At 49.8% G+C, this 14112-nt stretch overlaps 1 protein-coding gene across 4 annotated transcripts in view; it reads right to left on the reverse strand.

The window, feature by feature from the left end:
• Pecam1 (platelet/endothelial cell adhesion molecule 1) overlaps nt 1–14112 on the reverse strand; it is a 61069-nt gene that overhangs the window by 11730 nt on the left and 35227 nt on the right. For 3 of the 4 annotated variants that reach the window (NM_001305158.1, NM_008816.3, NM_001305157.1), the window contains 2 exons: nt 13607–13669; nt 5800–5856 (listed from right to left, as the gene is read on the reverse strand). In NM_001305158.1, the coding sequence (NP_001292087.1) occupies nt 5800–5856; nt 13607–13669 (120 nt within the window). The remainder of the gene's footprint in view (nt 1–5799; nt 5857–13606; nt 13670–14112) is intronic. The other variant, NM_001032378.2, reaches the window with a different exon arrangement.

Below are 14112 nucleotides of genomic sequence, written 5' to 3' on the forward strand. Positions count from 1 at the left end.
TACTTCCTGTCATGGCTATCCTCTTGGTAAGGGGCAGTAAGGAATGTGAGAAAGATGAGGGATTTCTGCCCACTCGCTTCCCACCGCCCCCAGCCCCATTCACACATCCTGAGCTGGGTCTGGTGGTGCACAACTGTAATGACACCATTTGAGAGGCTGCCACAGGAAGGTTATGAATTGGAGGTTAACTGAACTGTCTTAAAGAAAAGGAAAGAAAAGGAGATGGGGTAGGGAGGAACTGGAAAAGAAGATGAAAGGAAAAGATCCTGGAAGTCTGAATTCCACACAAAGAGAAAGCAAGGGTGAAGAGGGGTGGAGTAGCTGACGCTTGGGTGGGGAGTGGGGGTGCCCAACTGATACAGAGCTGGGGCTGAGAGCAAGACTTGGTTTCCTTTACAGGCCAGAGGTGTGGGTGGGACCAGGTGCCCTGGTCAGCTCCTGAGGTGGACACAGAGAAAGCAAGAGCTGGTGTCTGAGGGAGCTCTCCTGGTGGACAGGCATAGAAGCTGGTGTCCTCTAAGCCAGGGCTTCTCTGTGTTCATCCTGCTGACATTCTGGGCTGGGAACTCTTGACCGAGACTGACTGTACCACGAGATGTTTCATAGCATCCCTGACTCCTACTCACCAGACTCATCAGGACTGCTCTCCCTACACCAGGTTGTAGCAACCGTGCATGTGTGCTGAGCTGGGGGTGTGACTCAGTGGACAGACATCTAACTGGCAGGCCTGAGGTCCTGCGGGCCGACTCTCCAGCACTGCAGGCCACCACCATGAAACGAAACCCCCTAGAGCTCAGGCATATCACAGATTATCCCGCATGAAGTCTGAGGTCAATGGAGTCCAGAGTTAAGTGACAGACAGAAATGTATACAGCCTCGGCCTGGCCTACTCTCTCTTACAGTTCACCGCTGTGCCCTGAGAGACACACACTTAACGGTTCCCTCTTCTGGTTAAGGTGATTCATTCATAAACTGGAACTAGAGCCACTGACTGAGGCTTGTGAATTCTAACCTCAGGAAAGTAATATAAAAGAAGACGTAAAGGCTTAGAGAGGTGGCTCAGTGGATAAGGACACTGACTGCTTCTGCAGAGGACCCAGGTTCGAGTCTCCGCACCCTTGTGGCTACTCACAACTAAACACCCGTAATTCCAGTCCCAGAGTATCTGACTCTGTCTTCCAGCCTTTGTGGTACCAGGCACCAACGGTACATACATGAAGGTTTTTGTTTTTCTTTTTCAAGTCAGAGTTTCTTTTCTTTTTCTTTTTCTTTTCTTTTCTTTTCTTTTCTTTTCTTTTTTTTTTTTTTTTTTTGAGACAGGGTTTCTCTGTGTAGCTCTGGCTGTCCTAGAACTCACTTTGTAGACCAGGCTGGCCTCGAATTTAGAAGTCCGCCTGCCTCTGCCTCCCAAGTGCTGGGATTAAAGGCGTGCAACACCACGCTCGGCTAAGTCAGCGTTTCTTTGTGCAGCCCTGGCAGTCCTAGAACTCGCTCTGTCCTCGAACTCACAGAGATCCGACTACCTCTGCCTCCTGAGTGCTGGGATTAAAGGGGTATGCACCATAGCCCGGCTAATATTTTTTAACTAAAAGGGAAAATAACTTTTAGAATGCTGAAAGATTAAGTTTGCATCTAAGCGACAAGGAAAGACCCAGAAATGTGACTCAAGGGCAGATACTCAGGAGGACTGGCTTCCATCCCCAATATCAATCAATCAATCAGTCAATCATGGGGTGGGTGGTGGTGACCATCAACAGCATTGGCCTCATTCCTCCACGGAAACTGAAGATTAAACCAATAACATAAAAAACAAAACCCACAGATTACTGCTGAAGAACGGCCTCTTACTTGTTCTGATTACAACCAACGCATATTCTTTCCTTCCCTTTGGCCTCTCTAGATTTGGCTCCTCTCTTGCTCTCTCTCTCTCATTCTCTCTCTCATTTGAATAGGGTCTCAAGAGGCCTGGGTTGGAGTTGGACTTTCTATTTACCCGAGGATGGCCTTGAACTCCCCATCTTGGAAAGCATAGTTTCCTCCTCGAAAGCGCGAAAGCGCTAGCATCACAGGCATAGAGTTTGTTTATCTCTACTTTGTTAGTTCTGAGAATGCCTGCCCTCCCCTCACCGCTCACACTCAGCCAGGGGACAGGCTGGCATTAGCGCCTCACGCAGCAACAGGAAAGGACAACGTTCAAAGGTCTAGAGGTGTTCTTTTTGTTTTGTTATTTGTGGTTGTTTGTATTTCTCCGAGACAGGGTTTCTCCGGGTAGCCCTGGTTGCCCTGGAACTCCCTCTGTAAACCAGCCTAGCCTTGAACTCAGGGATCCGCCTGCCTCTGCCTAAGAGGTTCTTACCTAAGAGCCCATTGCTAGGGCAAGCTGGTGTTAGTGGGCTGCAGAGAGACTTAGCAGACCCTGAGGGGGGCTCTGAATGTTTGAGTTACAAAACCCATCACAGCCCTTACCCTCCCAAGATTCACTGTAGTGTATTTCTGCCTACTTTTATAGTCGTTCCTGTGCCAGGGTCACTCTGTCCATCTGTCGGACGAGACCAGAGCCAACATCAGGGGGCCCAGCTATGGAGCTTTCCATGACAATGGCACAGAAAAATGTCCAGGCTGGATCCTGGCCAGTGCGAACTCCGGAGAAATGAAGACAGGCAGACCCTGAGATCTAGGAAGTTCTGAAAACATCTATAGAATCTGAGTGTCGACAGAGAGATGAGGGTGAGTTGAGGATTAGACTCGGGTTAACCCTTAAAGTGACTACACCCCAGGTGTGTCCAGGCAGACAGAGCTAGAGGGGCCAAGGCTGAGGGGCTGCTCTCTATTTCCAAATGCCAGGAACCTGAAACGATTATTAATTAATTAATTAATTAATAATTAATTAACTGGTTTGGCTTAGTTGCTCTGACTGGTCTGAAATGTTTTTATAGACCCAGCTAGACTTGAACCCACAAAGATCCACCTCCTGTGTACTGGAATTAGAGGTGAGCTCTACCATGCCTGTCTTATTTAATCTTTTAAACATTTTTATCTCTTTTTGTTTTGTTTTTTTCAAGGCTGGATTTCTCTGTGTAGCTATGGCTGTCTATATTCCAGGCTGGTCTCAAACCCAGAGTTCTGCGTGCCTCTGCCTCAGGAACACTGGTATCACAGGTATATGCCACCACTGCCAGGTGCACATTTATTTATTTTTATTCCAGTTATTTACTTAATCTGGGTGGTGAGGTGCATGTGCTGCCATGCTCATCTGGAGGTCAGAGGGCAACTTTCGGGGTTCAGCCCCTCCTTCCACTATGTGAGTCACAGGGTTTGAACTCAGGCTGTCAGGCTTGGTGATAATGCCTTGACCTGCTTGCTGACCTTCTTGCCAGTGCAACCCTGGGACTCTTGAAGTGTTTCAATTAAAAGAGAGCTCAAACCCGCTGGCTCAGTCTCTTCGTTTGACATGAGAAAAGGCTGAGCGTGGCTAAATTCACAGACAGGGTGTGGTGGGGCCAAATTCACAGAATGGTGAGGACCAACGGCTGGGGCAGGCAGCAGGTGGGGATGGAGTTATTGGTTAAGGGACTGGGAAGATGGAGATTCGGGAAATGGGTGGTGAGAACTCTGGCTACCCAACAGTATCAAAGGATGTAAAGGACACCACATTTGCCACCTGACTATTCGGAAATGGTTAAAACATTAAGTTTTATGTACATGTTATAACAATACAGAAAAAGAAGGTCAGCTTAGCATCTAAAGCCGAGATTGCAGACAGCATGCCCCTCTCATGGCTTGCAAGCTCCCTCCTGCTTCTTTGTCAAGCTCCCCCAAATCTCTCCAAGGGCCCATTCCCTGGGGGGTGGGGTGGGGGTGGGGAGGGGAACCTGCTCCTTGGAGGCTGTCCTGCCTAAGCCCTTCTGCTTATCTAGGGGAGTGGCCTTCCTTTGAATCTCTCAGGGGAAAGGGGGTTTCAGAGCCAAAACTCCGCCCTATGAGCCATTTCCCCAAACAGCCTGTCCTGGGGTGCCACTGAAGATATAGCAAAGACTGTGAGGGGAGCGGCTGCTAAGAGCCTTCCCTACACCCAGTCAGCCGCCAGCTGCAAACGCGCACCTTCTGTCACCCTCTGTGCACACACAGGGTATTTCTGGATTTTCTCTCTCAGCTGTCTCTGTTCTGATCAGTACAGGATGCGCGCGCGGGGGGGGGGGGGGGGAGTGAGAGAGACCCTAGGGGCAGGACCTGTGTGGCACAATCACAGCACTCACAGACTGACCCTCAAACTGGAGTCCCCAGGCCAGCTTCCTCAGCCAATATTGTATGAGTGGTTAGAAATATAAATTCTTCAACCTAAAGGATTCAGACACTCAGGGCTGGGAGTGGATCGGGCAATCTAACCAGGAATCTAGTCCATCCCCTCATTTCACAGAGAAGGTGACAGTTAAAGAAGTCTGGGAATGTTTCATGGTTTGACCAAGGCCACCCAGGGCCACCCCATCACACAAAGATGCCGGTTTAACGTAGAATTGGATTCTCCAATGGATCTGGTGATGACAGGAACCCAAATCAAGACAGATGAGCAGTGAAGACCATGAGGAGTGTAAGGACAGTCTGCCCCAGATAGTATGGATGCTTTGTCTGCATGTATATATGTGTACTATATGCATTTCTAGTGCCTCTGGAGGCCAGAGAGGGTGTCAGATCCCCTGGAACTGAAGTTAAAAATGGCTGCAAGCTACCATGTAGGAGCTAGCAACTGAATCCCATCCTCTCTGCAAGAGCATCTTAACCGCTGTGTTCTTAACCGCTGAGCAGTCTCTATCCAGCCCCTCGTTCTTTCTTCTCTTTCTCTCTCCCTCCCTCCCCATCTTTTTTTTTTCCCCTGAGACAGGGTTTCTTTGTGTAGTCCTGGCTGTCCTGGAACTCACTCTGTAGACCAGGCTGACCTCGAACTCAGAAATTCACCTGCCTCTGCCTCCCAAGTGCTGGGATTAAAGGCGTGTGCCACCACGCCCGGCCCCCTCCCCATCTTTTAAATACAGTTCTCATGTACATAGCCAGGCTATTCTTGAACTTTATATACAGGCAAGGGCGACCAACGCTTGCTTTTCCAGTTGTCCCTGCCCTGTGCTTGGATTACAGGCCTGTACCACCAGGCTCAGCATCCTGTCCTTTCTGTACACGTTTATTGTTAAGCAGTTACATACCTCCCCTCCCCCAACCTTCTTTCTGAGTCACTCCTCTCTGAGATTTCTTCTACAGGTTAATCAACCCAGTCTACTTATTCCTTGCTGGACTGTCTCATTTGCAAGGCCTCAGGCAGGAACCCAGGCCAGTAAGAGGAAAAATCGTCCTGCCAGCTCCTTCCCTCTAACCAAAGACTGCAGCTCAGTGATGGGAATGTGGAGTCTAGCTCTGGGTGCTCAGAGATGTGCTTCTGTGATCTTGATCTTAGACTGTCTGTGCCTCTGTATTCTTAGGGTGGTAGGAGGGACAGAGTCAGACCCTAATATAAGAGTTGATGCTCTGCTGGGAAGTGATGTCCCACACCTTTAATCCCAGCACTTGGGAGGCAGAACCAGGTGGATTTCTGAGTTTGAGGCCAGACTGGTCCACAGAGTGAGTTCTGGGACAGCCAGGCCTACACAGAGAAACTCTGTCTCAAAAAAACCAAAAGAGGGTTTTGGGGGACGGTGATAAAGAGTTGATGCTCTTTTTGGCTTTCCCCCACCCCTCTGCCCACTCTCAAGGCCCCATTACTGATTCTAGCACAGACCCTCCCACTCTGGGAATCAGGGGCCCCTCACTCACTAGGGTCGACCTTCCGGATCTCACTGTACACCGTCTCTGTGGCTCTCGTTCCCAGAGCTGGAAAGGGAACCAGGCACAGGTCAGTAGCTGCCTTGGAGCCCCAGGCTAGCCCACTGCTGTACCTTCCCGACACCCAACGCTGCCCCGTCGAGAAGCCCCACACCGAGTATATCATCATTCCCCAGCTTCAGAAGTTCAGACCTAACCAGAGGCTCCTAGACACTGAAAGTAGGTCAGTAGGCCACTGTGTGAAGAGCCCGGCTGCACGAAGACTCTGCACAGACCCAAAGTCCCTAGCCCAGTCACCCACCCCCCTTTCCCTGCCACGGAGACCCTGTGTCAGCTGCCCTACCAGGACCTGCCTATCAGGGCTCTGCTATGTACAGCCTCACAGCCACTGGGAGTTGGGGGGGGGGGTGGATCCCAAGAATTAGAATTGGATCCTGAGGTCTGGGTTGGAGTCTGGCATGAGCAGCAGCCATACAGACAGGACAACAGCCACTTACAGATAGAGCTTGCTGAGCTGCCTGCCTCTGGTGTCAACATCTAGGCTCACTACAGAATCTAAGTGAAGCACGCTGGGGCCTGGCCTGGCATGAGTTTGTTCTGTGTTGGGGTTTTTTTGTTTGTATTGTTATTGTTGCTTAAAACAGTTTCATGTAGCCCAGACTGGCCTTGAATTTGCTGGATAGCCTAGGCTGGTCTTGAACTCCTGATCCTCCAGCCTTCATCTCCCAAGTCCTGGGATTATAGACCTGCACCATTACGCCTAGGTACACGGGTGTACTCTGCATGGTCTTGAACCTATAGCCAGTGTCATAATTCTCTGGCTTAGACCTTCAGAATAGAAGACAAGGCTACCTGTTTATTTCATATTGAAATATGTTCAAGGATGTGTATATACAGGTGTTGTGTACACTCACAGAGTATGCACACACTATACATACTTGTACACAGTATCCAGACTCACACAGAGAATGCACTCATGTATATACAGACATACGTATATCTAGAGACACCGAGGAAGCAGGACAAAACCGGAACACATCCTAGGTTTCTGATACTTGCAGGGAAGACCAGGAAGTCTCCTTGCACAGCTGGATGGGTTTGGGCTAGCCCCCTCCTCTGCCTATCTCCCTCAGAGAGCCTGAGATGTCCTGCCACATGCTGTCCTTATTGCAGATGCCTGGGGCCCCACATGGATTCTAACTACACCAAAGATACTTTCTCACTTTGCTGTGAGGCCACTCCTACAGTGACCTCTTCCTTTCTCTGGCCTCTGAGCCCTTCCATTTCTGACGCGGTTCCTTCTCTTGCAGCATCACCCCAACAGCCATATGCATATATACCCCCAATATTTGCATCTTCTGTGCCCTGAGCTGTTCCATGGGCTCTTGTGACCCCAGAGCAGTTTGGTGACATTTACCCAAAGCATGCTTGCTTTCTTTGTTCCCACAGTTGTCTGCCCTGGTGGATTCCCAAGGTCTTATAGAGCAAAGGCCCAGCTTAGGCTCCACCCCACCCCACCAGTCAGGCTTTGCATAGTCTTCCAGTCAGTCTTGGCTATCCCTAGCATTGTCTGCAAGGTAATGAAGGAAAAGCATCAGCCCAGGCCCTGAAGCATTGCCGACCTTGAACTTCAGAAGGTCGAGGCACAGTTAGCCCCTTCCTGAGATTTCCTGTCTATGTAATAAGGAGCACGCCACAGGACTGGTAGGTAGGCTGTGGGACTAAAGTCTAGGTTTCTCATTAGACACTGGATGTGGGTGGCTGTATAAATCCTGTATGACAGAGAAAGGCCAGGAGTGGTCCACATCATCACAGCAGAACTTGGGGCACCCAGAATGATGAAGGCGTTGCAGAAGGAATTAAAGTCACTTCCCAAGGCAGGAGTTGGAGGTCAGTAAAGTAGCTGAGATCCCAGTTCCCCAGTGTAAAGACATCTGCCTAAGAGAACTATTGAGAAACAACAGGATCCCATGCAAGCAGAGACTGAAACTCCAGGCGTCTCCAAGACGCCTTCTACACACCAAGAGATCCATTTAACGACTGTACACATCTCCTATGTGACCTCAACCACTAAAGAAGAAAATGTAGATCCGGTTCTAGCTTTCAGGTGCTCTAGGCTTCAGGGAAGACAGATGTGCCAAGAATGTTAATGAGCTGAAGATGTGGTTCAGTGATACAGTACCAGCTCAGCATGTGCAAGGCTCTGGGTTCAAGCCCCAGTGCAAGCAAACAAATAAACAAACAAATACCACAGGGCTGGGAGATGGCTCAGTGGGTAAGAGCACTTGCTGCACAAACGTAAGAACCTGAGCTGGAATCCTGAACCCAAATCCCAGACAATCTGGGGCATAGCTGTAGGCACCTATAACCCCAGCAATTGTTAGGGGCAGAGGTAAGAGGGCTGACTGCTAGGGTTGGCTGGCTGCCAGCCTAGATCCAGGATCAGCAGGAGACTGTCTCAAAAGAATAAGGTAGTGGGAGACTGAGCATAAATTAGACACCTGACATAAATTAGAGTCCATGACTTCTGCATGTACTCAGAGACAGGTGTATCCTAACACACAACACACACACACACACACACACACACACACACAGCTAAAAATAACTGCGTGATAACTGCTATAAGATGTCGTCCATAAGAAGCAAGTCTAGACCTTCCTCTGCCCTAGCCTAACAAGGAGCTAGGATAGAAGGGACATGAATTGGGATGAGGGTGAGGTGAGGGCTGGGTGGGCTGGGCAGCCAAACATGGGTGGGGTTAGCCTGGACATCTTGTGAACTCCACTGTTCCAGGTACCTCTCTGGTCTCCTTGGCAACAGTTTGATATTCTCTGGACCTCAGCGGCTTCAGGCTGTGCCTACCTCAAGTCAGGAAGGGATGCTTTCCACTTCTAGACTGAGCTGCATGGTCTATGCTTGCCCCTGGTTTTGCCCAGCTCAGTAAGAGGGGGTGGGGGCGGGGGTAGGGGAGGAGCAGGGTGCAGCTGCTCACTGCCCTTCCCCCTCTCATGTCTCCTTGGCAGCAGCTGCCTGCTAAAGACTAGCCCAGGCCAGGAGCTGTTTGTCTCTGCTTGTCAGAGGCGTTTCCTGATGGGTCTCTATTTTGGTTTCTGTTTTTCTCTGTGCTAACAGAGAAAGAGACGGCTCCAACGTCATGGGGTTTTCCCAGCAATTAGCCTCGGAGCAAACAGACAGCAAATCGGGATTTAATGAGTTCCTTCCCGTCCTCCTCCATCCGCAGTGACCACTTGGTGAGCTGCCAGCCAGGGTTAGATCTGGACCCGGTCCCCATAGCCTCCTCCAATTGTGTAGGATGAGAGACCTTGAGAACAGGGGACCAGGCTGGCAGGCACTAGCTCATATTTAGTCATCATTGACCTTGAACCCACAAAGCCCTTCTTTCTTCACCTAGCAATCAATGCCCTTGTCCCTGCTTGGGGGAGAACAAGGGGCCAGCACCAGTGGTCCAGACCTGAGTTCCTCACTGTCCTTCTTCAACAAGGAGGAAACACAATTTGTATCCTCTTAAGTTCCCCTTGCCACCCAAACGACCTTTGTTCTAGAATCTTCCCCAGAGCCCTGACTGGGCAACTAGTGCAAGCTGGGAAATGTAACTGATAGCTTGGCTGCAAGGGACGGCTGCAGAATCTATCGAGGGAAGCCAGAGGCAATTGCCACGGTCCCACCCTATTCTAGGAACTGCCACACTTCCTCTATTCAATCCTTCCACACTCTCAAGAAAGCAAAAGAACACCAGATACAAGGACACTCTCCCAACAAAAGGGAAATGGAGCCTTTCCCAGGGCCAGTGATGCTTCCTTCTTCCCTCTTCAGCTTTCGGAACTCCCAGCGCACAGGCACGCGCTCCCACACAAGTATCATGCACAACCCTCAGGCTGCTGCCTGCCCAGACCTGGGCCTGGACCACTGTGGGAGGATGGATTCAGCCTGGTATCCGAGCCCGGGGTGACAGGCAACTTGAGGATGTTCTGTACAGACAAGAGAGCAGGGATTTGGTCCCCTGTGCCTGGAGCTGTCAGTGTTCCCCCACCACGGTAGAATGCAGCAGTCCAGAACAGAAAGGATGGTGTAGCCGGCTCTGATCTTGCCATTCAACCCTTAAGCTAGCACCTTCCCTTACCTCTAGGAAGAAGAAAGATGTTACCTGGGTTGGCAAGCCCAGGATGCAGTCGAAGCCCAGGCTGGACCAGTGACAGCTGATACTGATCACTCTACAGTTTCATCTGTCCTGGCTTGCCTCTGAGCTCCAGACCCCTGAGCTTCCTACTCTAGGGTGTCTCACCGGCATCTTAGACTTAACCCAGTCAAACCGGATCTTATCCTCAAACACCACAGCCGTCCATGCAGCTACTCCAGCAAGAAATATAGGGACTCTGGCTCCCCAATCCTGGCCACGAGCTGTGATGGATCTCAGATGTGCACCTAGACACCATCCATTTCTGGCACCCACTATCTCTTGCACAGTGATAGCACATCTGTCTTGTTCTTCTTCAGGCCACTTCCTTGATGGTCCTGAGTTTGCTTTTGTATGTATATATGTATGTATGTATGTATGTATGTATGTATGTATGTATGTATGGTATGTGTGCAGTGGTTGTATGTCTTGGGAGGACTAACATGTATGGAGGTCTGAGAAAGACTGGGAATCTTTCTCAATAGTTCCCCAGATTTGTGACTCTATGGGACTTCTGTGTGTGCATGTATGCATGTGTGTGTGATTGCGTGTATGTGTGTGTGGTTGTGTGTCTGTGTGTGTGTGTATTCCTTAGCTTTTCTTTGATTTCCTCTATTCTGGTTTGTTCATTATTGTATTGTGTTTTACCTCATTTTTTACGGATGCCTGTTTTTTTTCTAATGAGAGAGAGAGAGAGAGAGAGTAAGAGAGAGAGAGAGAGAGAGAGAGAGAGAGAGAGAGAGAATGGCCGGGTGGTGGTGGCACACGCCTTTAATCCCAGTACTCGGGAGGCAGAGGCAGGCAGATTTCTGAGTTCCAGGCCAGCCTGGTCTACAGAGTGAATTCCAGGACAGCCAGGGCTATACAGAGAAACCCTGTCTCCAAAACAAAACAAAACTGAATATAGTGTATGGAAAAAAAAATCTAGTATCAATACAAACAACAGTTCTTCACCATATTCATGGAGGCTGAATGTGGACATGGCTGGTCTAGCTAGCCAGCTTGCCCTGGGAAGCCCCTGTCTGTTTTTTGAGGAATACTGGAATTACAGGAGGGCCATCACACTCACTCAGTATTTATGTGGGTTCTTGAGACCCACACTCCAGTCCTTACACTGACAAGATAAGGCCTCCCTATCTATCCACTGAACTCCTCCAGAGTCCCTAAGAATTTTTTTTTAAAGAAGGAGCTCAGAACCAGCCATTGCCCAGCCTGAAGCCTCCAGAAATGTTCCCTTATGTTCCCTTATCCGTTTAGAATAGGACTGAAATCCTTGGGGCCCCATGTGCTCCAGCATCACCCTGTCCTCCTAACTCCATCCTTTCTGTCTCTGCAGACACATGAGCCTCCTTTCTGATGCTTTTGAGACAGGGTCTCATGTATCTCAGGATGGCCTTGAACTCTTGGTCCTCCTGTGTCACACAGCCATGCTTTGGGATTGAGTGTGGGTACGCACCACACACCCAGCAACCCTTTCAGACCAAACTAAATGAGCTAGCTAGCTGTGACCTGCCAAAACTACCCTTTCCATTCCCTGTGTCTTTCTAACCAGCCCCACCCTTAATCAACTGTCTTCCTTGCAGCTGCCTTGCTTACAACCTTCAGCCCCTGCTTAATTAACGGCTCTCAAGGAGGCCCTCTTGCATGGCTCAGCGAAGGTGAGAGAAAGCATCCCCTTACTGCAGCCCACTCTACCCATCCACAGCACTTAAAATCACCTGATACCATCTATTCTTTAGTTTTCCCAGCTCCCACTTAGACTACACGCACACCAGGGAGGGAACACCCTTGCCTTTGTGTCTCACACAGTGGCTGGCATCTTTATGTCACTGTCACTATCAGCTACCAAAATGAGTCAAACACTTCACTCCAAAATAAAAAAAAAAAAAAAAAAGACAAGAGCATCAGGCCTTCCACGTGCCCCACCCCTCAGGTCCAGTCAGGACACCACCCATGCCCATACAGCAAAGCACATTAAAGTCTCCAGTCCACACCTCTGGAGGCAGCTCTGACCGGAGATCACAGGGATGTGTCAGTGGTGTTGCACAGGACATGTCTACTGATTGGAAAGTTTCACATCTATAACTGCTGACAGGGCACTTGGAACCACGCTCGGTAAGTAAGAGATGGAAGAGAAACTCCAGAACTGGTCCTAAATCATCGAGCAAGAGGTGGCTTCAGGACACCATCACCAAGTGGCTCCAGCTAATGATTGGCAGGCCCAGCCTGGAAAACTGCCCAGGGTTGCTTGGCTGAGAACCCAGCACAACGCAAAGGCAGACAGATGGCAGCAGTCCTAGGGAGCTTCCCAAGGGCCGGAAGGCTTGGGATGGCTGCTTCCTTTGAAGCACACAGCAGCCCAAGGGTGGGCCAAGATGGAGAAGGGTTGGGAGATGGGTATTGTTTCTGGTGCTCAGAACGGCTGAGATCTGCTGTAACCCACCTACTGTGCGTCTGTCTCCCAGCACTGAATCAGATATGGACTTATGGGCAGCTTGCCCTTGAGTGAACCACACACACCTAACAAAAAAAGCTAAGGCACAGATCTCATGTCACACGGAAAGGACTCTATTTCCCCAAACGTCCCCCTAAGGAGGAAAGGCCTCTGTGATGGGTAATCTCCAATTTGACTGGATTTAGAATTGCACGCGTGGTGCCCCCCCCCTCTCTCTGTGTATGGTCTAAATTGGGCTAATGGAGGTGAAAAGAGCCATCCTAAATGTGGTTGACACTTGTCATGGGCTGTGGTCCCAAGTTGCATAAAGAGGACAGATGTAGCTGAGACCCAGAATTCATTGCTTTCCCTGGACACAGTATCTAAAAACCTGTCTGAGTTATCATACTTTCTGTGCTGTGAAGAACTGTATTGCTTCCAATAGCAAAGCAAACAAACCTCTCCTCCCTTAAATTGGTCTTGTCAGGCATTTAGTCACAGCAACAAAGTAACATATACATCGTCCACACCCTCATCATCACCATCACCACCACTACCACCACTACCACCACTACCACCATCATCACCATCTGTTGTGTGTGGTAGCGGTGGTAGGGGCTCTGTGCAAATGTGAGTGCCATGTCTGCAGATACCAGAAGAGGACGCTGGATTCCCCTGGAGCTGGAGTTACAGGTGGTCGTGAGCCACCCGATACAGATGCTGGGAACCAAACTCAGTTTCTCTGGGAGAACAAACAGTCTGTGCTCTTAGCCATGGAGCCATCTCTCCAGCCCCATATTCTCCATTTTATGCATGCATTTGATTGACACACGTTTGGTCCACACAGACAACTTTTCTAGGTGCATCTGAGCAGGGGCTGGCCTCTGAAAGAAAGCCTGAACACTTGGCGGGGGATAGGAAACTATAGTCTCCCATAGACTCTTCCAGAGAAGAGTGCTCAGCTCTTAGTCCCTGCCTGGCCCGCAGTGAGTAAGCAGAGTACAATCACAGTTTTATAGCTCCAGACTTAGGCACACCTAGTAGGTCTACAGAAGACCATGTCCATTCCAAGAGACAATTCTGACTGTACACAGCATCTCATGTGGTATCTACATCTAAGCCCAGAGCCTAATGTGGGCTCGGCTCACTTGGCGAGGGCTGCTTACCTTGGTGAGGCTCAAGGGAGGACACTTCCACTTCTGTGTATTCTACATCCATGTTCTGGGGGTCTGTTAAAAGAATCACAGCGCTGTGAGTTTAGATAGCACCTCCTCTGGAGGCATCAAACCACACTAGAAACCTTTATTCCGGTCAGCCCTACATTGGTTCGGGCAGCAGACACTGTACATAGCCTCTCTGACTTGTAGAGTGTGGGAGGATTTTCAATAGGTGTGGACAGCAGCCCAAGATGGGCTCCAGCAGTCAAGGCCTGTCCAGTCTCAAGGCCATGGAAATGGATTTGAATGCTGTAGGACCAAGCTTACCAGTCTCTAAGTGTTTAAAGAAAATGAGGCATTCTGGGTAACAAAATCTCCAGGCTCTGGGGAGGCACCCAGGAAATTATTTTTGCTTTCAACTCTGGCTATTGCTGCTGCTGTTCGTTGTGTCTAGTACCCCAGGAGACCAGGAGAGGGTGTCAGATCCTCAGGGACTAGCCTTACAGGTGATTGTG

Source organism: Mus musculus, chromosome 11 (assembly GCF_000001635.26).
Source record: "Mus musculus strain C57BL/6J chromosome 11, GRCm38.p6 C57BL/6J".
NCBI lineage: Eukaryota > Metazoa > Chordata > Mammalia > Rodentia > Muridae > Mus > Mus musculus.